Raw genomic sequence first — 23,697 nt, 5'->3', positions numbered from 1 at the left:
TGTGGTAGCCTACTGAACAGCGGTCAGGTTCCCTTTGTGGTAGCCTACTGAACAGCGGTCAGGTTCCCTTTGCGGTCTGTGTCGATGCAATCATTTGTTTTTAGGTTTTCAAAATGATTTTGCTTTTAGTGTTGATTAGGAACCGTGTCTAAAGCGCCAATACTCAAAAATGGCGAGCGTGCGGGGGAAAGAGAACCCAAATTCATTGGGGGTGGGAGGCCGAGAGTGTAGAGGAGGCCTGAAGCCAGCAGCACATGCTAGAAGTGTGTATTTTAATCAACACTGAACTCTCTCTCTGTCAGATGCACTGGGCTTACAGGAACAATACCCGTGTCAGAGAGCAAGAGAGGCAGAGGGAAACAGATGCACAGGGAGGCCATCCGAGAGCCAGCCAGTCATCCCTCAGTCAGGCCCAGGGGAGTGATATTTTCGCTGGCCTCACAGCTTCAAAGACAACCTCTTTCTCTCAGTCCACCATTCCACAACCTTCAAAAATAATAATCTAGATTTCTCAGCTCCAGCACTCTAAAGCCAGGTGCTAAAGCTGAAGATGTGTCATGTATTATCAGATGCATGTAAAGTGTCCCAAATAATTGCTGTATGGTAGCAGACAGTATTGGAACTGTTGTTTGTGAGTCATGTGAATGGCGCCAGCATGGAGAGTATGGGAGGTCTCCTAACAGCAGAGGGTCTGTCTGCTAGTTATTTTAATTTCCACAACTATTTACTCAGGAAGGTATTTCTCCAGGAAACGCCTTGGAGCTGGCAGAGCAGTGTGAAAGCAGGAGAGTCAAGGTGTGATGGAGAACTCTTATATCATATCAGCCTCTCATTATATTACAGAGTTAGTACAGACCTATAAATGGACAAACCTCTCATGTCTAGTACGTAATGCCTCTCCACAACTCTAGTCTAGGTTCTGCAAAGCCAGGTCTTTTCCATGGGTGAAAAAATTCTAACTTGACGCTGGTATGTAAGAACGGTTTTTGTTCTACAACATGGTTGTACATCTTTATACATCCACACAGGACCCCATGGTGTCACCAGTCCAGCCCCCCCCCCAGTCCTCTCTCAGCCCACGGGAACAACAGCTGGTGAGCGATCTATAATAAGGAGGTCTTGAAGTTCTGCTAACCTGAGTTAGAATTTATCTATGGTCTGTTTACCACCACAAACCAATGCTGGCGCCAAGACCGCACTCAACGAGCTGCGTAGGCCCCACTCAACGAGCTGCGTAGGCCCCACTCAACGAGCATCTGTGCGTCTAGAGGCAAGAAACTCTAGATCACCTTTACTCCACACAGAGACGCATACAAAGCTTTCTCTCACTCTCCATTTGGCACATCTGACTCTATCCTCCTGATTCCTGCTTACAATCAAAAACTGAAACGGGAAGTACCAGTGACATACTCAATACGGAAGTGGTCTGATGAAGCGAATACTAAGATACAGGATGGTTTCGCTAGCACTGATTGGAATATGTTCCGGGATTCATCCGATGACATTGAGGAGTTTACCACCTCAGTCACCGGCTTCATTAATAAGTGCCTTTATGACATAGTCCCCACAGTGACTGTACATACATATCACGACCAGAAGCCATGGATTACAGGCAACATCCGCCCCAATTTAAGGCTAGAGCTGCCGCTTTCAAGGAGCGGGACACTAATCTGGATGCTTATAAGAAATCCCGCTATGCCCTCAGACGAATCATAAAACAGGTAAAGTGTCGATACAGGACTAAGATCAAATCTTACTTCACCGGCTCTGACGCACGTCGGATGTGGCAGGGCTCGCAAACTATTATAGATTACGAAGGGAAACGCAGCCGCGAGCTGTCCAGTGACGCCAGCCTACCAGACGAGCTAAATGCCTTTTATGCTCGCTTCGAAAAAAGCAACACTGAACCATGCATGAGAGCACCAGCTGTTCCGGACGACAACATACTCAGAGAGCTTTCGCTAACCAGCTAGCAAGTGTCTTCAGGGACATTTTTTTTAACCTCTCCCTGACCCAGTCTGTAATACCCACATGTTTCAAGTAGACCACCACAGTCCCTGTGCCCAAGAACTCCAAGGTAACCTGTCTAAATGACTATCGCCCGGTAGCACTCACATCTGCAGCCATGAAATGCTTTGAAAGGCTGGTCATGTTTCACATCAACACCATCATCCCAGACACCCTGGACACATTCCAATTAGCATACTGCCCCAACCAATCCACAGATGACGCAGTCTCTTCCGCCTGGACAAAATTAACACTTATGCGAGAATACTGTTCATTGACTACAGTTCAGTAAAGCTTTCAACACCATAGTGCCATCCAAGCTCATCACTAAGCTTAGGACCCTGGGATTAAACACCTCCCTCTGCAATTGGATACCAGACTTTGACGTGCCGCCCCCAGGTGGTGAGGGTAGGCAACAACACATCCGCCACGCTGACCCTCAACACCGGGTTCCCTCAGAGTGGGTGCTGTACTCCCTGTTAACCCACGACTGTGTCCGCACACAACTCCAACACCCTCATTAAGTTTGCTGATGACCTTGCGATGTTAGGCCTGATCACCGATGACGATGAGACAGCCTGTAGGGAAGAGGTCAGAGTCCTGGCAATGTGGTGCCAGGAAAACATCTCCCTCAACGTGAGCAAGACAAAGGAGATGATCGTGGACTACAGGAAAAGGAGGGCCGAACAGGCCCCCATTCACCTTGACAGGCTGTAGTGGAGTGGGTCGAGAGCTTCAAGTCCCTTGTTGTCCACATCACTAAGGATCTATCATGGTCCAAACACACTAACACAGCCGTGAAGAGGGCACAGCAATGCCTCTTCCCCCTCAGGAGGCTGAAAAGATTTGGCATGGGTCTCCAGATCCTCAAAGTTCTACAGCTGCACCATCGAGAGCATCTTGACTGCAACTGCTCCGCATCCGACCACAAGGCGCTACAGAGGGTAGTGCGTACGGCCCAGTATATCACTGGGGCCAAGCTACCACCATCCAGGACCTCTATACCAGGCGGTGTCAGAGGAAGGCCCTAAACATTTTTAAAGACTCCAGCCACCCTAGTCATCAACGGTTTTCTCTATCGCACAGCAAGCAGTCCCAGAGTGCCAAGTCAAGGTCCAAAATGCTCCTGAACAGCTTTCTATCCCAAAGCCATAAGATCGCTGAACAGTTAATTAAACGGTTACCTGGAATTTCTTCTTTCTCCCCTACCTACATGTACATAGTACTTCAGTCAATCACCAAACCAAACCTACATGTACATATCACCTCAATTAATCACCCCAGTGACCTCTTACCCCAGTACACTGACTCGGTACTGGGATTCCTTGTATATGGCCTGTATATAGCCTCATTACTTTTCATTTGATTGTTTTACTATTTAATTTTTACCTATTTGTTAATTTCCTTTTTAACTGCATTGCTGGGAAAGAGCTTGTCAGTCAGCATTTCACAGTAAAGTCCACTTGTTTTAGTCGGCGTTTGTAACATAACATTTAAATGCTTTTGCGGTCACAGCAGCATCACACTCACTCAGGTACAGGTTCATACAGGCATGAATCTTTCAAGGCAGGCTTCATCAGTTTCTTGGTCTCTCAGCTAGTCCTGCATTATCAGCATTCTGATGTCTTAAAGGAACAGAAAGATTTTCCAGGAAACAGCTGACTAGCGTCCCAGTTACCTTCGTGTGTGTCACTGGATTTAAAATAATATACCATTTAGCAGATGCTTTTATCCAAAGTGACTTAGTCATGCGTGAATGTTTGCTTTGGTTAAGGATTCATATTTTGTTTATAATAGAACGTCAATTTTCCGTATCTAGGCTAAATTACAGTTTTGAGAGGAGTGGGTGAGGAGGTGGAGCAGGAAAATGATTAGCTTCTGGTCTCATTAAGAGAACAACACACCACCCAGGTGTGAGGCTCAGATGGGGTGTTTATGGGCTGAGGGGAGGAGGGGCCAATGCCATCCAGCCTCTCAATATAAAGCCCTCTCTGTAAATGTCAGTACGATGCCCTGCCTGAAATCTGCTCTTCCTTCACCTAGCCACCAAGCCCACAGTTGCCCCAGCCAGATGGATCTGTGAATGGGCTGGAGGAGAGGCTGGACCAGCAGTGTGGATAGGGACTGACAGTGACTAATAGAGACATGTTGGGGAGATGAGAGAGGAGGGGAAGGAAGAGGGAGATCCCCAGGAAGGGGTAGTGAGGCGTGGCACTGACTGGAGAAACTGCATGCACCTCTGGGCCCTCTGTTGGTGGCTCTGACACATCACAGCATGTACCTCTGGTGCCCTCTGTTGGTGGCTCTGACACATCACAGCATCAGCTGGACTTGGTTCTCTGATTTTCAGTGTCATGTTAGGGCTAGGTATCCCATCAGCGGGACACCTGTCAACAACATCGGGTGAAACTGGAGGGTGTGTAATTCAAATAAATAATCATAATATTAAATACTTCTGAACATGTAAGTATCTTTTCGGTTAAAAGCTTAAATTCTTGTTAATCTAACTCCATTGTCCGATTTACAATAGGCTTTACAGCGAAAGCATACCATGCGATTGTTTGAGGTGACGAAGCGTACTTAATGAGCTGTAACCGAAAAACCACTGGTATTTAGAAAGTTTGAGATGAGGGAGAAAGTGTGGTGGAACAAGTGTTGTTAGCATTAAGTATCTTGCTAGCTGGATCGAATTAACCTTGTTAGCTAGCCAGTGAAATGTTGAGCAACATTACTCTACTTATCTGATCAAATAATTGAGTTTATGGTGTGTAAATTAGCTTGCTAATGAAGTCAGACAGCTAACGTTACAACATCAGATGAGCTAACATTAGTAACCTAACTAATTCGCTATAGTATTAAATGGTATACAAATCTTTCCCTTCCTCAAGTTATAACGTTTAGTTGCTTACTGGAGCCTGGCAATCTGTGTGAAATGTTAGCTAGTTAACTATCTTTTAACATGTTAGTGATCCCTTCGCGCGACTATCCCTTTAGCGGGATCGATTTGACAACATCCAGTGAAATTGCATAGCGCCAAATTCAAACTACAGAAATATCAATTTTCACAAATTTAAGTGTAATACATAAAAATAAAGCTTAACTTCTTGTTAATCCAGCCGCCATGTAAGATTTAAAAAAGGCTTTACAGCGAAAGCAGACCATGCGATTTATCTGAGGACAGCGCCCCGCATACAAACGCATGAAAATAATTTTTCAATCAGGCAGGTGGCGAAACAAAAGTCAGAAATAATATATCATTAGCATACAAGTATTTTACACCATCCTGTTCTCGTTAATCTAGCAGCGAAAGTACCACAAACGATTGTTAGGTCACCACCAAGTCACAGAAAAACACAGCCATCTTTCCATCAAAGAGAGGAGTCACAAAAAGCACAAATACAGATTAAATGAATCACTAACCTTTGATGATCTTCATCAGATGACACTCATAGGACTTAATGTTACACAATAAATGTATGTTTTGTTCGATAAAGTGCATATTTATATCAAACATCTAATTTTACATTGGCGACTTACGTTCAGTAGTTCTGAAACATGCAGTGATTTTGCAGAGCCACATCAATTAACAGAAATACTCATCATAAATGTTGACAAATACAAGTGTTATACATGGATTAGAGATATACTTCTCCTTAATGCAACCGCTGTGTCAGATTTCTTTTTTTTTTTACGGAAAAAGCAAACCATGCAATAATCTGAGTACAGCGTTCAGACAACAAAGCAGCCAAAAATACATTAGTCAGAAATAGCATTATACATATTCACTTACCTTTGATCTTCATCAGAATGCACTCGCAGGAATCCCAGTTCCACAATAAATGTTTTGATTTGTTTGATAAAGTTCATCATTTATGTCCAAATAGCTTCTTTTGTTAGGGCGTTTGGTAAACAAATCCAAACACGTGTGCAGGTCCAGCCGAACGTTGGACGAAAAGTTACATTACAGGTCGTAGAAACATGTCAAACTATGTATAGAATCAATCTTTAGGATGTTTTTATCATAAATCTTCAATAGTATTTCATCTGGTGAATTCCTGTGTCTGTAGAAAAGCCATGGAACGAGCTAACTCTCTGGCAGTTTACTCTGGGCACCTTATTCATCCAAGCTACTCAATACTGCCCCCCAGTCACCAAGAAGTTAAATAGGGCTTTCCATAGAAAACCATTGGGAAATACTATGACCTCAATTTATTTTTTCCCTGGATGGTTTGTCCTCGTGTTTCGCCTGCCAAATCAGTTCTGTTATACTCACAGACATGATTTTAACAGTTTTCGAATCTTTAGAGTGTTTTCTATCAAAATATATATGCATATCCTAGCTTCCTGGCCTGAGTAACAGGCAGTTTACTAACAGGCAGTTTACAGGCAGTTTACTTTGGGCATGCTTTTCATCCAGATGTCAAAATACTGCCCCCTATCCCGAAGAAGTTTTAACTAATGTTTTCCCTCTACAGTATGTGGTTAATTTTCCGACTGAGAGAATTAGTTGAAAATGAGGCATTGCTTGTTAAACAAGTGGATTCAGGGATCAAGTGGAGCTGGGCCTGGTTTAAACTGGATGCCTCTATAGAGGTGAAAGGAACACCACACACTTTCCCTCTTTCTCACTACAGTGGATAAAAGGGGATACTCTCTGCCTGAAAGAGAGAAGTTATGCCAACCAAAGGGTGTCATGTTCTGTTTGGCACATTGTAGAACAGATGTCCACAGGCAGAAAGTGTACAATGTAATAATGTGCATTGTTGCCCAAAGATGTTGCTTTTGTTGAACTTGTGTGAGTGATTTATAAAAACATTTACTCAGTGGAAGTTATTTTTGCACACACGGAGCCTCGTGCACTTGATCGATGTCACACACGGAGCCTCGTGCACTTGATCGATGTCACACACGGAGCCTCGTGCACTTGATCGATGTCACACACGGAGCCTCGTGCACTTGATCGATGTCACACACAGAGCCTCGTGCACTTGATCAATGTCACACACGGAGCCTCGTGCACTTGATCGATGTCACACACGGAGCCTCGTGCACTTGATCGATGTCACACACGGAGCCTCGTGCACTTGATCGATGTCGCACACGTAGCCTCGTGCACTTGATCGATGTCACACACGTAGCTTCGTGCACTTGATCGATGTCGCACACGTAGCCTCGTGCACTTGATCGTTGTCGCACACGGCGCCTCGTGCACTTGATCGATGTCACACACGGAGCCTCGTGCACTTGATCGATGTCACACACGGAGCCTCGTGCACTTGATTGATGTCACACACGGAGCCTCGTGCACTTGATCGATGTCACACACGGAGCCTCGTGCACTTGATCGATGTCACACACGGAGCCTCGTGCACTTGATCGATGTCACACGGAGCCTCGTGCACTTGATCGATGTCGCACACGTAGCCTTGTGCACTTGATCGATGTCGCACACGTAGCCTCGTGCACTTGATCGATGTCGCACACGGAGCCTCGTGCACTTGATCGATGTCACACACGGAGCCTCGTGCACTTGATCGATGTCACACACGGAGCCTCGTGCACTTGATCGATGTCACACACGGAGCCTCGTGCACTTGATCGATGTCACACACGGAGCCTCGTGCACTTGATGGATGTCACACACGGAGCCTCGTGCACTTGATGGATGTCACACACGGAGCCTCGTGCACTTGATCGATGTCACACACGGAGCCTCGTGCACTTGATCGATGTCGCACACAGCCTCGTGCACTTGATCGATGTCGCACACGGAGCCTCGTGCACTTGATCGATGTCGCACACGGAGCCTCGTGCACTTGATCGATGCCGCACACAGCCTCGTGCACTTGATCGATGTCGCACACGTAGCCTCGTGCACTTGATCGATGTCACACACATAGCATCATGCACTTAATTGATGTCCACTATAGTGGCCACTATAATATAGCAACAATAGAATGCCTGTTTGTTTCATTCTATTTCTTATTTAAGATGTTTTTTCCCCAAGTGCAATATTTAGATGTATGGTCACAAGCGTTCTAAATGCTGTCATGGTAACTGTAATATTAGTGGATTGTTTTTTTTCTCAAGACTTGAGTGTCATTTGCAGTGAAGTCTAGGCAACAAATAACATTGGATTGCTTTCTTTACATGTTTTAGCTGAGAGTTCGGTTCACATGAACCACTTATTTTACACACAGAGACTGATCATGTAGATGATATTCTGTTGTTTAATTAAAACCTGCATTTCCCCCTGCAGGGATTTATTACATGTTTCAGTGCAGAAAGGTGTCTCCATTTTGGTCCCTCAGCAGTTAGCATCCCTGAACACATTTATAGGCTCAGTGCACTCTGGATGGGAGGGTGTTTGTGAGAATAAAGCCAAAGGACTCGAGGGAGTTTTTGTGTTCTAAGTTAGGAAGCAGGATTTGTTAGGCTACAGAGTTTAGAGTATTATACTGCTGTGTCCCAGATCAGGACAGACCAGACGGACGTTGGTCTCTGGATATCACAACACAGTCATTGTCCTTGTCCCAGAGATGTTCATTTTGGGAGGGTGGAGGGGGGTGGCATCCCATGGCCTCTTGGTGCTATGTGGTGCCATGGCTAGAGGCTGGCACTGAGGTTGGATTGGGTGTTTTTTGTGGCAGTGGCGCACACAGGCAGTCACACACTGTACACACCACGTCAAGACCACACATCGTATCTGATGGCCATTTGGGCCAGTGACTCACTACCGTCTCCTCTCTCTCTCTGTCTCTCCAGGGGACATCACACAGAAGGGATATGAGAAGAAGAGAGCCAAGCTGCTGGCCCCCTACATCCCTCAGATACAAGGTAAGATGCCTCACCTGGTAGAACGGCAAGCTGCTGGCCTCCTCCACCCCTCAGATCAAATCAACTTTTATTTGTCACGTGCGTTGAATACAACCTTACAGTGAAATGCTTACTTACAGGCTCTAACCAATAGTGCAAAAAAGGTGTTAGGTGAACAATAGGTAAGTAAAGTAATAAAACAATAGTAAAAAGACAGGCTATATACAGTAGCGAGGCTACAAAAGTAGCGAGGCTACATACAGACACCGGCTAGTCAGGCTGATTGAGGTAGCATGTACATGTAGATATGGTTAACCTTTCTAGCGGAACCCCTCGACAACATTCCACTGAAAAGGCAGCATGCGAAATTCAAAAATATTTTTTGAAATATCTAACTTTCACGCATTAACAAGTCCAATACAGCAAATGAAAATGAAACATCTTGTTAATCTACCCATCGTGTCCGATTTCAAAAATGCTTTACAGCGAAAACACAACATATGATTATGTTAGGTCATAGCCAAGTCAAAAAAAACACAACCATTTTTCCAGCCAAAGATAGGAGTCACAAAAAACAGAAATATAGTTTAAATTAATCACTAACTGTTGATGATCTTCATCAGATGACACTCCTAGGACATCATGTGACATAATACATGTATGTTTTGTTCAATAATGTGTATATTTATATCCAAAAATCTCAGTTTACATTGGTGCGTTACGTGCAGTAATGTTTTGATTCCAAAAAAACTAGTGATTTTGCAGAAATACTGATAAACATTGATAAAAGATACAATTGTTATTCACAGAATTAAAGGTAGACTTCTCCTTAACGCTGTGTCAGATTTAAAAAAAGAGACTTTACGGAAAAAGCATAATCTGAGAACGGTGCTCAGAGTCCAATCCAGCTAGTGATATATCCGCCATTTTGGAGTCAACAGAAGTTAGAAATAACACTAAATATTCACTTACCTTTGATCTTCATCAGAAGGCACTCCCAGGAATCCCAGTTTGACAATAAATGACTGATTTGTTCCATAAAGTCCATAATTTATGTCCAAATAGCCAGTTGTTGTTCGCGTGTTCAGCCCAGTAATTCATCTTCATGAGGCGCAAGCACTTCGTCCAGACAAAAAGTCAGTTCCGTTACAGGTCGTAGAAACGTATTAAATGATGTATGGAATCAATCTTTAGGATGTTTTTAACATAAATCATCAATAAGCTTCCAACCAGAGAATTCCTATGTCTGTAGAAAAGCCATGGAACGAGAGGTAACTCTGTCGGGAGCGCGCATCATGAGACCAAGGCACTCTGCCAGTCCACTGACTCAATCAGGTCTCTTGAGCCCCTCCTTTATAGTAGAATCCTCAGTCAAGTTTCTAAAGACGGTTGACATCTAGTGGAAGCCGTAGGAAGTGCAACTTTATCCGTATCCCACTGTGTATTCGGTAGCTTTGAAAAACGACAAACCTCAGATTTCCCACTTCCTGGTTGGATTTTTCTCACAGACATCATTCAAACCGTTTTATATCCAATAGTAATAATAATATGCATATATTAGCATCTGGAACAGAGTAGGAGGCAGTTCACTCTGGGCATGCTATTCATCCAAAAGTGAAAATGCTGCCCCCTATCCCAAAAAGGTTAAAGTGACTGCATATATGATGAACAGAGAGTAGCAGTAGCGTAAAAGAGGGGTTGGGGGGTGGCGGAACACAGTGCAGATAGCCCGGGTAGCCATTTGATTACCTGTTCAGGAGTCTTGTGGCTTGGCTTGCGGATAAAGAAGACTTTGTGCTAGACTTGGCACGTAGAGAGAACAGTCTATGACTGGGGTGGCTGGGGTCATTGACAATTTTTAGAGCCATCCTCTGACTCTGCCTGGTGTAGAGGTCCTGCATGCCAGGCATCTTAACCCCGGTGATGTACTGGGCTGTACTCACTACCCTCTGTAGTGCCTTGCGGTCAGAGGCCAAGCAGTTGCCGTACCAAGCCGTGATGCAACCAGTCAGGATGCTCTCAATGTTGCAGCAGTATAACCTTTTGAGGATCTCAGGACCCATGCCAAATCTTTTTAGTTTCCTGAGGGGGAATAGGCTCGATGTTGCAGGGGTCTGTAGTCAATTAGGCAGGTTGCTTTCGTGTTCTTAGGCACAGGGACTATGGTGGTCTGCTTGAAACATGTTGGTATTACAGACTCAATCAGGGACATGTTGAAAATGTCAGTGAAGACATGCCAGTTGGTCAGCACATGCCCGGAGCACACGTCCTGGTAATCCGTCTGGCCCCGCAGAGTTGTGTATGTTGACCTGTTTAAAGGTCTTACTCACGTTGGCTACTGAGTGTGATCACACAGTCGTCCGGAACAGCTGGCACTCTCATGCATGCCTCAGTGTTGCTTGCCTCGAATCGAGCAAAGAAGTGATTCAGCTCGTCTGGTAGGCTCGTGTCACTGGGCAGCTCACGGCTGTGCTTCCCTTTGTAGTTTTTTAATAGTTTGCAAGCCCTGCCACATATGACGAGCGTCAGAGCCGGTGTAGTAGGATTCAATCTTAGCCCTGTATTGACGCTTTGCCTGTTTGATGGTTTGTTGCAGGGCTTAGCAGGATTTCTTGTAAGCCTCTGGGTTAGAGTCCTGCACCTTGAAAGCCGCAGCTCTACCCTTTAGCTCAGTGCGAATGTTGCCTGTAATCCATTGCTTCTGGTTGGGGTATGTACGTACAGATACAAGGTAAGATGCCTCACCTGGTAGAGAGGCCTCCTACATCCCTCAGATACAAGGTAAGTTGCCTCACCTGGTAGAAAGGCAAGCTGCTGGTCTCCTACACCCCTCAGATACAAGGTTAGATGCCTCACCTGGCCTCCTCCACCCCTCAGATACAAGATTAGATGCCTCACCTGGCCTCCTCCACCCCTAAGATACAAGGTTAGATGCTTCACCTGGCAGAGGACATTATCATGATATCTACTCCTTTCCTTTCGGATATGTCCTTGACTCTAGTGCTGTATGTATAGCTCATACTGTTGTCACTATCATCACAATACTCTGTACCGTCACCATACTCTGTATCGTCACAATAGGGTCTAGGGTAGGGCTACAGGGTCTAGGGCAGGGCTGCAGGGTCTGGGGCTGGGCTACAGGGTCTAGGGTAGGGCTGCAGGGTCTAGGGCAGGGCTGCAGGGTCTAGGGCAGGGCTGCAGGGTCTAGGGCAGGGCTGCAGGGCTGCAGGGTCTAGGGCAGGGCTACATGGTCTAGGGTAGAGCTACATGGGGTAGGGCTACAGGGTCTAGGGTAGTGTTTGGTGCGTGTATTGTCACATTTGCTACTTGAGTTGTCTTGCTCCCTCGTCTTACCACACCAAGCCCTGTATTTTCTTAGAAAGTTTTGTCTAAAATAAATCAGGTTAGCCGCTAATGCTATTTGCTTGTTAGCGAAATGTAATCTAAGTCAGAACAAACGTAGCTATCTAATCCAGCCTGATACCAGGTGTAGGCCCAGATCAGCATGTTGTTTGTGTGCAATGGTATCTTCTAAAACAGAGAGGAATAGGCTAAGCTTGAATATGTTATTATGTAACATCCAATTAGTGAATTTGTTGTCATGTCAAACTACAATGTAGTCAGTGTTGCCCACTATATTCCAACTATAGAATTAGAATAATAATTTTATTTCCCTGAAACACCAGGGTCATGAACTACTCATAAATCATATTTAAAACTTGCATTATTCAAAACATAAAATACTGTCATATTGTCAAATGTCAAACACATGGTATAATTTGACATATTGCCCAGCCCTCTATCTATAGATGGCGAACAGGATCCAGACGTTGTCTCAGGGTTAGAGGTGAACGTGTCTCATCATGTGTTACTGTGTCTCTAGGTGTAGAACCATCTCTGCAGAAGGAGAACAGGATCCAGATGTCTCAGGCTGCTCCACCAGGATCCAAACACAACAAGTCTCGGGCCACCAACACGCGGGATGAACGCTTCAGATCTGGTAAGAGGACAATCCTACAGGATCAGATGGACTGGGGGGGTTGAAGGCTTCAGATCTGGTAATAGGACAATCCTACAGGATCAGATGGACTGGGGGGGTTGAAGGCTTCATATCTGATAAGAGGACAATCCTACACGATCAGATGGACTGGGGGGGGGGGGGGTTGAAGGCTTCAGATCTGGTAATAGGACAATCCTACAGGATCAGATGGACTGGGGGGGTTGAAGGCTTCATATCTGATAAGAGGACAATCCTACAGGATATCAGATGGACTGGGGGGTTGTCTATGACTGGGGTGGCTGGAGTCTTTGACAATTTTTAGGGCCTTCCTCTGACACCCCCTGGTATAGAGGTCCTGGATTGCAGGAAGCTTGGCCCCAGTGTTGTACTGGGCAGTACTCACTATCCTCTGTAGTACCTTGCGGTCGGAGGCTGAACAGTTGCCATACCAGGCAGTGAAGCAACCAGTCAGGATGATCTTGATGGTGCAGCTGTAGAACCTTTTGAGGATCTGAGAACCCATACCAAATCCTTTCAGTCTCCTGCGAGGGAATAGGTTTTGTCGTGCCCTCTTCACGACTGCCTTGGTGTGCTTGGACCATGTTAGTTTGTTGGTGATGTGGACGCCAAGGATCTTGAAGCTCTCAACCTGCTCCTCTATGAGAATGGCGGCGTGCTCTATCTTTATCCTGTAGTCCACAATCATCTCCTTTGTGTTGATCACATTGAGGGAGGAGTTGTTGTCCTGGCACCACACGACCAGGTCTCTGGCCTCCTCCCTACAGGCTGTCTCATCGTTGTCTGTGATCAGGCCTAACACTGTTGTCATCTGCAAACTTGATGATATTGTTGGAGTCGTGCCTGGCCATGCAGTCATGAGTGAACAGGGAGTACAGGAGGGGACTGAGCACGCACCCCAGAGGTGCCACCTTGTGGAGTATCAGCGTGGCCTATCAGGAAGTCCAGGATCCAGTTTTAGAGGGAGGTGTTTAGTCCCAGGGTCCTTAGCTTATTGATGAGCTGTGAAGGTACTATGGTGTTGAATGCTGAGCTGTAGTCAATGAATAGCATTCAGATCTGGTAAGAGGAAGACAATCAGATGGACTGGGGGGGTTGGTTTCAAATCTGGTAAGAGGACAATCATACAGGATCAGATGGACTTAGTCTGTGTCTGGGTGTCTACCCCTATGTCTAGTCCTGGACTGAAAATCAAGCTCAAAGGAGAATCTGTATTGGAAATGCCTTTTAGTCCAGGATTTGGCTTGTCTGTCCTGGGAACCACCCCTAAATGTGTATTATGGTTGGGTTAACACTTTTCAGGTGTCTGTTCCAATGCTGACATAACCTAAAGGATGTTTTTCAGGAAGTGTTCACACAGTGCATGCAGGATATGTATGATACTGTGTAATAAACGGTTGCGTGATCTTTGTGTTTGTCTAGACCTGCATACAGAAGCCGTTCACGCTGCCTTGGCCAAGTACAAAGAGCGGAAGATGCCAATGCCCTCCAAGAGACGCTCTGTTCTAGTTCAGTCCTCTGTAGAGGCATGCACTCCCCCAGGTAAGATCATACTACATTACCCAGAACTCACCTGGGCAAAAGGGAGGAAGATGCCAATGCCCTCCAAGAGATGCTCTGTTCTAGTTCAGTCCTCTGTAGAGGCATTCACTCCCCCAGATGAGATCATAATACATTACCCAGAACTCACCTGGGCAAAAGGGAGGAAGATGCCAATGCCCTCCAAGAGATGCTCTGTTCTAGTTCAGTCCTCTGTAGAGGCATTCACTCCCCCAGGTGAGATCATAATACATTACCCAGAACTCACCTGGGCCTTAAACCGTACCCCCTGCTACCCACAACCCATCTGGACCTTAGGATCTGATCTAACATAGGTCACCACAGTGAAACTGTCTGTCTGGTGCTGGGACTGTTGGTGTTGCTGAGTGGCAATTCAGCAGAATTTAACCATTGCCTACAACATGGAAAAGTTTATTGTGTAAAATGGAGAAAACAAATTGAACAATATTTTACAGTTATGGACATTACATGTTGAAAAGATCCTCTGAGCTGGTAAGGGTTGGCCACACTGTTCTGCTTTTGTTTAAGATGCAGCTGGTGTTTAGGAACCTGACCATATAAGAAACATGGTAATGCTAATTTTTCTGATCGCCTTGGTGTTCATTTTAATTTTTTTATTTAATCTTTATTTAACTAGGCAAGTCAGTTAAGAACTCATTTTTATTTACAATGACGGCCTACCAAAAGGCAAAATACCTCCTGAGGGGACAGGGGTTAATGGATAATGCTGCCAACCCTTGGTCACACGGTGGATAACCTTGAGCTACTGGATCTAATTTAGTACCGTCGTGGGCTGTTTCCTTCTTCCACTACATGTTTCCTGCATAAGTACTGTTGCTGCATATCTGTCACACCTATTTGCTACATATAGCAAACATGGTTTTGTGTAATCTGGGGCTGCGAAGGCTTGTGCTGTTTGCATTTCCTTTTTTTAATGTCTCAAATGCAATCGGAACATTTGTGTTCCAGTCTAGTTGAGTTGTCCTGCTTCTTTCATTATCTCTCGCAAAGGGGCTGTTTTAACTACATATTCCTCTATCCAATCTGAGCTAAATCCAGTCATCCCTAAAAAGGTCATAATTTGAGCTACCGTTTGTGGCAATGGTGCTTTGCTGATTCCTTGCAACTATCCTGGTGCTATTGCCTTGCTTCCATGAGCTATGGTTCTTCCTCGCTACTCAACCTGAGGCTGGAAACACTGAAGTTTTTTGTTTTAGAAACAATGTCCTTCTCAGCTATCAATATCTGATTGAAGACCTTGGGAGAGTACTTAAATCCCTGGGGAAGACGAGTGTACGTGTATTGTCTTCCGCTGTATGTAAACGCAAACAATTGTCTGCATTCTTCCGCCAGGGGCACACAAAAAAATGCTGCACACAAGTCAATCACTGTAAAGTACTTAGCATCTGGGGGAACATTTGTCAGTAGTGTGTGAGGGTTTGGAACTTCTGAAAGCCAATCCTGTGCAATGTCATTTATTTCTCTTAGGTCATGTACCAGTCTCAATTTTTTACCATCGGCTTTAAGAACAGGTAGCAGAGGTGTATTACAGCGGCTTTGTGTTTCTACTAGTACACCTGATTTTATCAATCCTTCAATGGTCATGCTTATCCTTTCAGCTTTTGGTTTCATGTGATATTGATCTTTCAAGGAGGCTTGGCATCTGGTTTCATGTGATATTGATCTTTCCAGGGAGGCTTGTTATTGGGTTTCATGTGATATTGATCTTTCCAGGGAGGCTTGGCATCAGGTTTCATGTGATATTGAGCTTTCCAGGGAGGCTTAGCTTCTGGTTTCATGTGATATCGATCTTTCCAGGGAGGCTTAGCTTCTGGTTTCATGTGATATCGATCTTTCCAGGGAGGCTTAGCTTCTGGTTTCATGTGATATCGATCTTTCCAGGGAGGCTTAGCTTCTGGTTTCATGTGATATCGATCTTTCCAGGGAGGCTTAGCTTCTGGTTTCATGTGATATCGATCTTTCCAGGGAGGCTTAGCTTCTGGTTTCATGTGATATTGATCTTTCCAGGGAGGCTTAGCTTTTGGTTTCATGTGATATCGATCTTTCCAGGGAGGCTTAGCTTCTGGTTTCATGTGATATTGATCTTTCCAGGGAGGCTTAGCTTTTGGTTTCATGTGATATCGATCTTTCCAGGGAGGCTTAGCTTTTGGTTTCATGTGATATTCAGCTTTCCAGGGAGGCTTAGCTTTTGGTTTCATGTGATATTCAGCTTTCCAGGGAGGCTTAGCATCAGATTTCACTTTGATGCTTACATGATTGCTGATTTCACCAATCCAACATCTGTGTCATGTTGAGACCCCTTCTGGAATGATGTTTTCCATTTCCTATCTTTGTTAACTAACTGGCCCTCTTTCTTCACCTAACTGTCCTTGCTGATTAGCTGTAACCTCGACTTCCCTTTGATCCCCATTCATTACTGTTGTTGCCAGTATTTTAATAAAAGCCTTGTCTTTGCAATGGAAAATCAATGGATTATCTGTTTATCCCTTTACCTTCTTTTTTCTTTCTTCATCATTGGCCCCAATTCTTTGGCCGCAAATCCTTGATTTACCAACAATGTAATGTGAGGGACAGAGTCAAAGACATTGTATCATCTTTGTACGAACTTTGATCCATCTCTGTCTCTCATCCATTGCAGCTCCCTGTTTTCCTATAATTATGTACTGTGACATCATTGCTACTGACTTTCCATGTGCATTCATTGTCCAAAGTTGTTCTAAAAAATGGTATTGGTATTGGTCATACTGCATTGTGCAGTGGTATTCTGATTTTGCTCTATCAGCTTTAGGTATTTGGGCCTGAATAAACCCATTTCCCCATGGCTCTGTTTATTTCTGTCTCCACGTCCCCTAACCATTAGCTGTCTCTGCTGTCATTATCATTTGCAAATTTTAACCCTGTTCTTTCCATTATTACTCCTTCAGGGGAGCACTTGATTTGTATGCCCATTTTTCATAGAGCATCCCTTCCTAGTAGATTAATTGGGGTTTGATCTGACACTAATATCGGAATTGTTGCTGACTTGCCGTCAGACGAACTGGAGCAGTCATTGGAATTAGCTGCGGTTGTCCCGATAATCCTACAGTTTTGGTGTATTTACTAGACATGGGGAGATGAGAGGCATAATTTGGATTTACACATGTGTAAGTGGCTCCAGTATCTATCATCATGGGTGTGCCGTTGTTCTCTGTTTGAACCTGCAGCATAGCTTCTTGATCAGCTCTCGTGTTTGGGAGCTGACCCTCCCTAGGATTGACCCTAGGATTCGCTGGGCACCCCTAGTATCCTTGATTTGGCCCCGCCCATGGGTCCACAGGGCCTTGTGGTTGACTCTGGTTGCCTTGCCTTGCCATCCACCATCCTGGTTCTAGTTATTATGGTGCCCACTTCCTTGTGGCTACCAATTATTTTGATTCCTGTTACTTGGTGGTTGCCACTTGTTTTGGTTCCCTCCATTTCAGTCCTGCCAGGGATTTGTTTGGCAGTGTTGTCTGTAGTGTACTGGCTGCTGGCATCCCCAACAAACCCCAAGTGGTCCCTGGGGACTTCTGGTTCCTTTTTTCTTATTATTTTGCGGAGCTTTTTGTTGCTTGTTGCCACCATTCCAATTCCGGGGTTGTTGTGTATACACATTCACTAGTGGTGGTGTAGGTTGCACTTGGACCTGTTGGACAGGAAGCGGTGGTGGCCCTCTTGGGGAGACTGCAGCCATTGTCTCTACCTCTGGCACTGGAGTCATCACTGGGGCCTGGATTTTCTTTTTTCCTTTGTTAGTCATTTTTTTTCAGCTGCAGCTGGGTCAGTTTTCTTTGAATGTCTTTTCCTTGTTCTATCAGTTTCTGTTCATCCTTTCTGTATTTCTCCACTGCATGGATCACGTGGTCCCAGAATTCCTTGTGTGACTTTGAAGTCAGACCCACATCCTCCAGCCTGCTCTTTACTGACTGGGGCATGGCTTCTACCACTGACTTCTGGAATAGTTGTCATCAGTCGGTCCCCCTCTGGATTCAGTTCTGTTTCCAGTTTCCATCGTTTCAACTTTCCATGGAGGTATGCAGCTGGGTTTTCTGTGTCCCCCATTGCTTTTCCTTTTAGTGCCTTAGGATCAACCCTTGTTGGGTGTTCCTCTTTCAGAGCACGCTGGACGATATGTGTCAAAGGCTGGTCCATCTGCCAGTATGTCCCCCGCTGCATCAGCAAGGTCACTGTCTTGCAGTACATCCTCCAAGTTTGCTACCCCCACTACTCTTACCAGCAGTGCCTTCAGATCCCCCACAGCCAGTAGTTTCCCTATGGTTTGTTTTTCAAAGGTTCTGATCCATTTTCCAGCTTCATCATGGAGGTTTCGGCAGGCGAGTAACCAACCCTTCCAGGTCCTGTGAGCCCCATGGTACATACGGCCCTTGATCCCCCTTTATCAAAATGGGACACTGTACCCCGTATCTATCAGGTTTTTTCAGCTTTGTCCTATTCCTCGTCTTTCTTTGCTTTCCTTCAGGGCTAACCTGTTGTCCCTTCCATTGGTCTTTCTAGGCCCTGGCTAGTTCTTCTCTCATTTGCTTTTCTACCTTTTTTAGTTTCTAACCATTTCCATCCTTCTGTCCACCAGAAACTCCATCTTCCTTCGTATATCTCCCTATTATTATTTTCGGTATTCCCTTACTTTTTCTATGTCTCATTCCCCTATGGATAGCCTGATCTCCTAATTATTTTATTATTCTTTCCCCGTCTTTGTCTCTTATACTGCTGTCAATTTCTTCCCATTCCCTTTCCTCATCTGATTCGTCGAGCCCTTGTTCTATGTAATTCTTCTTAAATTTGTCTAGCTTTTGCTTAAATTCTTCTGCCTTTCTATCATTTGCTCTTATCTTGTTTCTTGTATGTTGGTCTGGTGGTTCTTCTTCTGTTCTTACTCCCATCTTTGCTAGGGCTTTTCTCAGTCCCCCATAGCAGTTGAGGGTTTCTATTCCTGTTTTCGTAGCCTGTTCGATCTTTCTTTTGTGCTCTCTGTCTGAGAGGGTTTTTCTACTCATCACTTTCTCCCTTTGCCTGAGAGGGCGAAGAGGGTATAAAGTGCGTAGAAGCCATCTCTTTTCTTCTTTTATCTCTACTTCACCTTTTATTTCTATGGTTCCAGTCAGAAACTGTCCATTGGTGGAGGGTTGACGAACCATTCTGCTTTTTCTTGGTCTGGTTTTTCATCTTCTTTCAAAGTTTCTGTTGCTGTTTTCATGCTCTTCTGCTTAAAAAAATTGTAGCACTTTGTTCTCCTTTTCGCTTTTGTTCCTCCTTTTCTTCATTTTGTTAGTCGCTTGTTTTATGTTGTTTTTTTTTATCAGGGACTCCATTTCTTCACACAATGAAACATCCAACATTCCTTCTGCTGGCCATTTGGTGCTAATTTTCCTTGTGCGTTCTTACCACTTATTCCTAATGGCCTTTTAAGCAAAAGGAGTAATAGTCCCCCCAAAGCTTTTTCCTTATCATTCATAAATGCATTTATTGAATTCAAAATATCCCAATATATTTTGGTTTGTTTAAAATTTGGAGAGACCTACTTGGTGCGTCTATTCCTGAGGCAGGACTCCCGAAGCAAATCAGACAAACATTTACTATAAGTAAGAACTGAGCTTTGCTGATAGGGCGGCCACCCTTTTGTGAGACTCGTTCAGGAGACTCCGTCATCAGTCACAGAAGTTTCACCGTTCACTGGTCCCTTGTAGCCACTCCTGGCTCGTCATTTATGTCATGGAAATATTTCTCAGATACCGGAGCATGTAAATTCAATTAGACTTTATTACAAAAAGTAACAGAAGCCGAGTAATTCCATGGAACAACTGATTACTCTTTTCAGACCTCTGGTTTTATAGGTTTCCACCTTCAGATGACACACATGGTCACTCCTTATGTAAATGATTAACACCCCGTGGCCTCTCACCACCATTATCTTTGTCTCAATGCATAGTCACATAATCACTTTACCTATACATTCATGTACAAACTACCTCAATTGGCTTACCGGGCTATCTGCATTGTCCCACCCACCACCTGCTAAACCCCTCTTTTACACTACTGCTACACTCTGTTCACCATATATGCATAGTCACTTTAACCATATCTACAGGTACAGTGGGGAGAACAAGTATTTGATTTTGCAGGTTTTCCTACTTACAAAGCATGTAGAGTAATTTTTATCATAGGTACACTTCAACTGTGAGACACGGAATCAAAAACAAAAATCCAGAAAATCACATTGTATGATTTATAAGTAATTCATTTGCAGAACCTAATATTTGTTACAGAAACCTTTGTTTGCAATTACAGAGATCATACGTTTCCTGTAGTACTTGACCAGGTTTGCACACACTGCAGCAGGGATTTTGGCCCATTCCTCCATACAGACCTTTTCCAGATCCTTCAGGTATCGGGGCTGTCGCTGGGTAATACGGACTTTCAGCTCCCTCCAAAGATTTTATATTGGGTTCAGGTCTAGAGTCTGGCTAGGCCACTCCAAGACCTTGAGATGCTTCTTACGGAGCCACTCCTTAGTTGCCCTGGCTGTGTGTTTCGGGTCGTTGTCATGCTGGAAGACCCAGCCACGACCCATCTTCAATGCTCTTACTGAGGGAAGGAGGTTGTTGGCCAAGATCTCGCGATACATGGCCCCATCCATCCTCCCCTCAATACGGTGCAGTCGTCCTGTCCCCTTTGCAGAAAAGCATCCCCAAATAATGATGTTTCCACCTCCATGCTTCACGGTTGGGATGGTGTTCTTGGGGTTGTACTCATCCTTCTTCTTCCTCCAAACACGGCGAGTGGAGTTTAGACCAAAAAGCTCTATTTTTGTCTCATCAGACCACATGACCTTCTCCCATTCCTCCTCTGGATCATCCAGATGGTCATTGGCAAACTTGAGAAGGGCCTGGACATGCGCTGGCTTGAGCAGGGGGGACTTTGCGTGCGCTGCAGTATTTGAATCCATGACGGCGTAGTGTGTTACTAATGGTTTTCTTTGAGACTGTGGTCCCAGCTCTCTTCAGGTCATTGACCAGGTTCTGCTGTGTAGTTCTCGCCTGATCCCTCACCTTCCTCATGATCATTGATGCCCCACGAGATGAGATCTTGCATGGAGCCCCAAACCGAGGGTGATTGACCGTCATCTTGAACTTCTTCCATTTTCTAATAATTGCGCCAACAGTTGTGGCCTTCTCAACAAGCTGCTTGCCTATTGTCCAGTAGCCAATCCCAGCCTTGTGCAGGTCTACAATGTTATCCCTGATGTCCTTACACAGCTCTCTGGTCTTGGCCATTGTGGAGAGGTTGGAGTCTGTTTGATTGAGTGTGTGGACAGGTGTCTTTTATACAGGTAACGAGTTCAAACAGGTGCAGTTAATACAGGTAATGTGTGGAGAACAGGTGGGCTTCTTAAAGAAAAACTAACAGGTCTGTGAGAGCAGGAATTCTTAGTGGTTGGTAGGTGATCAAATACTTATGTCATGCAATAAAATGCAAATGAATTACTTAAAAATCATACAATGTGTTTTTCTGGCTTTTTCGTTTTAGATTCCGTCTCTCACAGTTGAAGTGTACCTATGATAAAAAATTACAGACCTCTACATGCGTTGTAAGTAGGAAAACCTGCAAAATCGGCAGTGTATCAAATACTTGTTCTCCCCACTGTACATACTACTTCCGGTGTCTGTATATAGCCTCGCTACTGTATATAGCCTGTCTTTTTACTATTGTTTTATTTCTGTACTTTGATTTGATTCTTGCTTGTTAACGCCCACATCTGACTTATCTTAGTTTATATTATAATGGCGGTGCCAGAGTATTAATACAAAACTAATACATTTATTGCATATATATATATTTCCAGTATAAGTGCATTTCTAATATTATTTGATTAATACAGACATGTCTTTTCACTATGCAACATTTCTCCCCAATACATATACATGGCTTGTGGATCTAGTATTGATTAACTAAAGTACATAGTCACTGACCTTCACAGGTTCAGGCCTATGTTGCCCAGGAATGATTCACCCATATACGTGTCCAGTAGCCTTCGCAAGATCAGACTCGGCCCAAGGCGGTCGTGTCTATGTTGTTCAAGCTTGGCACATTCACAACGATTCTGCTTACGTTCTGTATTTACATATCTAACAGTTTGCGTTATTGGTCCAGCTTTATACATTCACATGGATCCAGCCTATGTTATGCTTATTTATGTCTAATTCTTAACCCCATATTGATTATGCTCTCTACTTCTGCGAAAACAATATAGATACTGGAAAATCCCCATGATGTCATAGATTTTTCTGTTCTGACCCACTGGAATTGTGATACAGTGAAATAATCTGTTAACAATTGTAGGAAAAATTTGCTGTGTCATGCACAAAGTAGATGTCCTTTCTGACTTGCCAAAACTATAGTTTGTTAACAGGAAATTTGTTGAGTGTTTGAAAAAACTAGTTTTAATGACTCCAACCTAAGTGTATGTAAATTTCCGACTTCAACTGTATAAATGATGTCTCCATAATGTAGTAGGATGGTCATCTGAATCGAGGTTAGTTTGGTAGCTGGGGTGTAAGAAGAGCGATTACGATAAATCAAGACTTGGTTTCCTCTTAACTTTAGCCTGCAGCTTTGATATGTGCTGAGAGAAGGACAGTGTACCGTCTAGCTATACTCCCAAGTACTTGTATGAGGTGACTACCTCAAGCTCTAAACCCTCAGCGGTAGTAATCACACCTGGGGAGAGGGGCATTCTTCTTACCAAACCACATAACCTTTGTTTTGGAGGTGTTCAGAACAAGGTTATTAAAGCACCAGCTGTCAGAGCAGCTCACAGATCACTGTACCTGTACATAGCCCATCTGTAAATAGCCTATCCAACTACCTCATCCTCCATACTGTTATTTATTTTGCTCCCTTGCACCCCAGTATCTCAACCTGCACACTCATATTCTGCACATCTACCATTACAGTGTTTAATTGCGATATTGTAATTCTTTCGCCACTGTCCTATTTATTGACTTACCTCCCTTATCCTACCGTAATTGCATACTGTATATAGAATTTTTCTGTTGTATTATTGTCTGCATGTTTTGTTAATTCCATGTGTTGTTTGTGCTTGGCTTTATCTTGGCCAGGTCACAGTTGTAAATAAAAAATTGTTCTCAACTAGCCTACCTGGTTAAATAAAGGTTAAAAAATGTTTTTACGGCTGAGCTGTAGTCAATGAACAGTATTCTCACGTAGGTGTTCCTTTT

General features: G+C 44.3%; 1 protein-coding gene across 11 annotated transcripts in view; it reads left to right on the top strand.

Moving 5' to 3' along the window:
- dip2a (DIP2 acetate--CoA ligase A) overlaps positions 1 to 23,697 on the top strand; it is a 200,069-nt gene that overhangs the window by 44,279 nt on the left and 132,093 nt on the right. For 9 of the 11 annotated variants that reach the window (XM_090216476.1, XM_090216474.1, XM_090216475.1 and 6 more), the window contains exons 2-4: positions 8,773 to 8,844; positions 12,707 to 12,823; positions 14,264 to 14,383. In XM_090216476.1, the coding sequence (XP_090072602.1) occupies positions 8,773 to 8,844; positions 12,707 to 12,823; positions 14,264 to 14,383 (309 nt within the window). Of the gene's footprint in view, positions 1 to 8,772; positions 8,845 to 11,419; positions 11,605 to 12,706; positions 12,824 to 14,263; positions 14,384 to 23,697 lie in introns of those variants that run through there. The other 2 variants (XM_090216478.1, XM_090216485.1) reach the window with 2 other exon arrangements.

Source organism: Oncorhynchus mykiss, chromosome 22 (assembly GCF_057628025.1).
Source record: "Oncorhynchus mykiss isolate SJ-2025 chromosome 22, ASM5762802v1, whole genome shotgun sequence".
NCBI lineage: Eukaryota > Metazoa > Chordata > Actinopteri > Salmoniformes > Salmonidae > Oncorhynchus > Oncorhynchus mykiss.
This window is presented reverse-complemented; position numbering and strand designations above follow the sequence as displayed.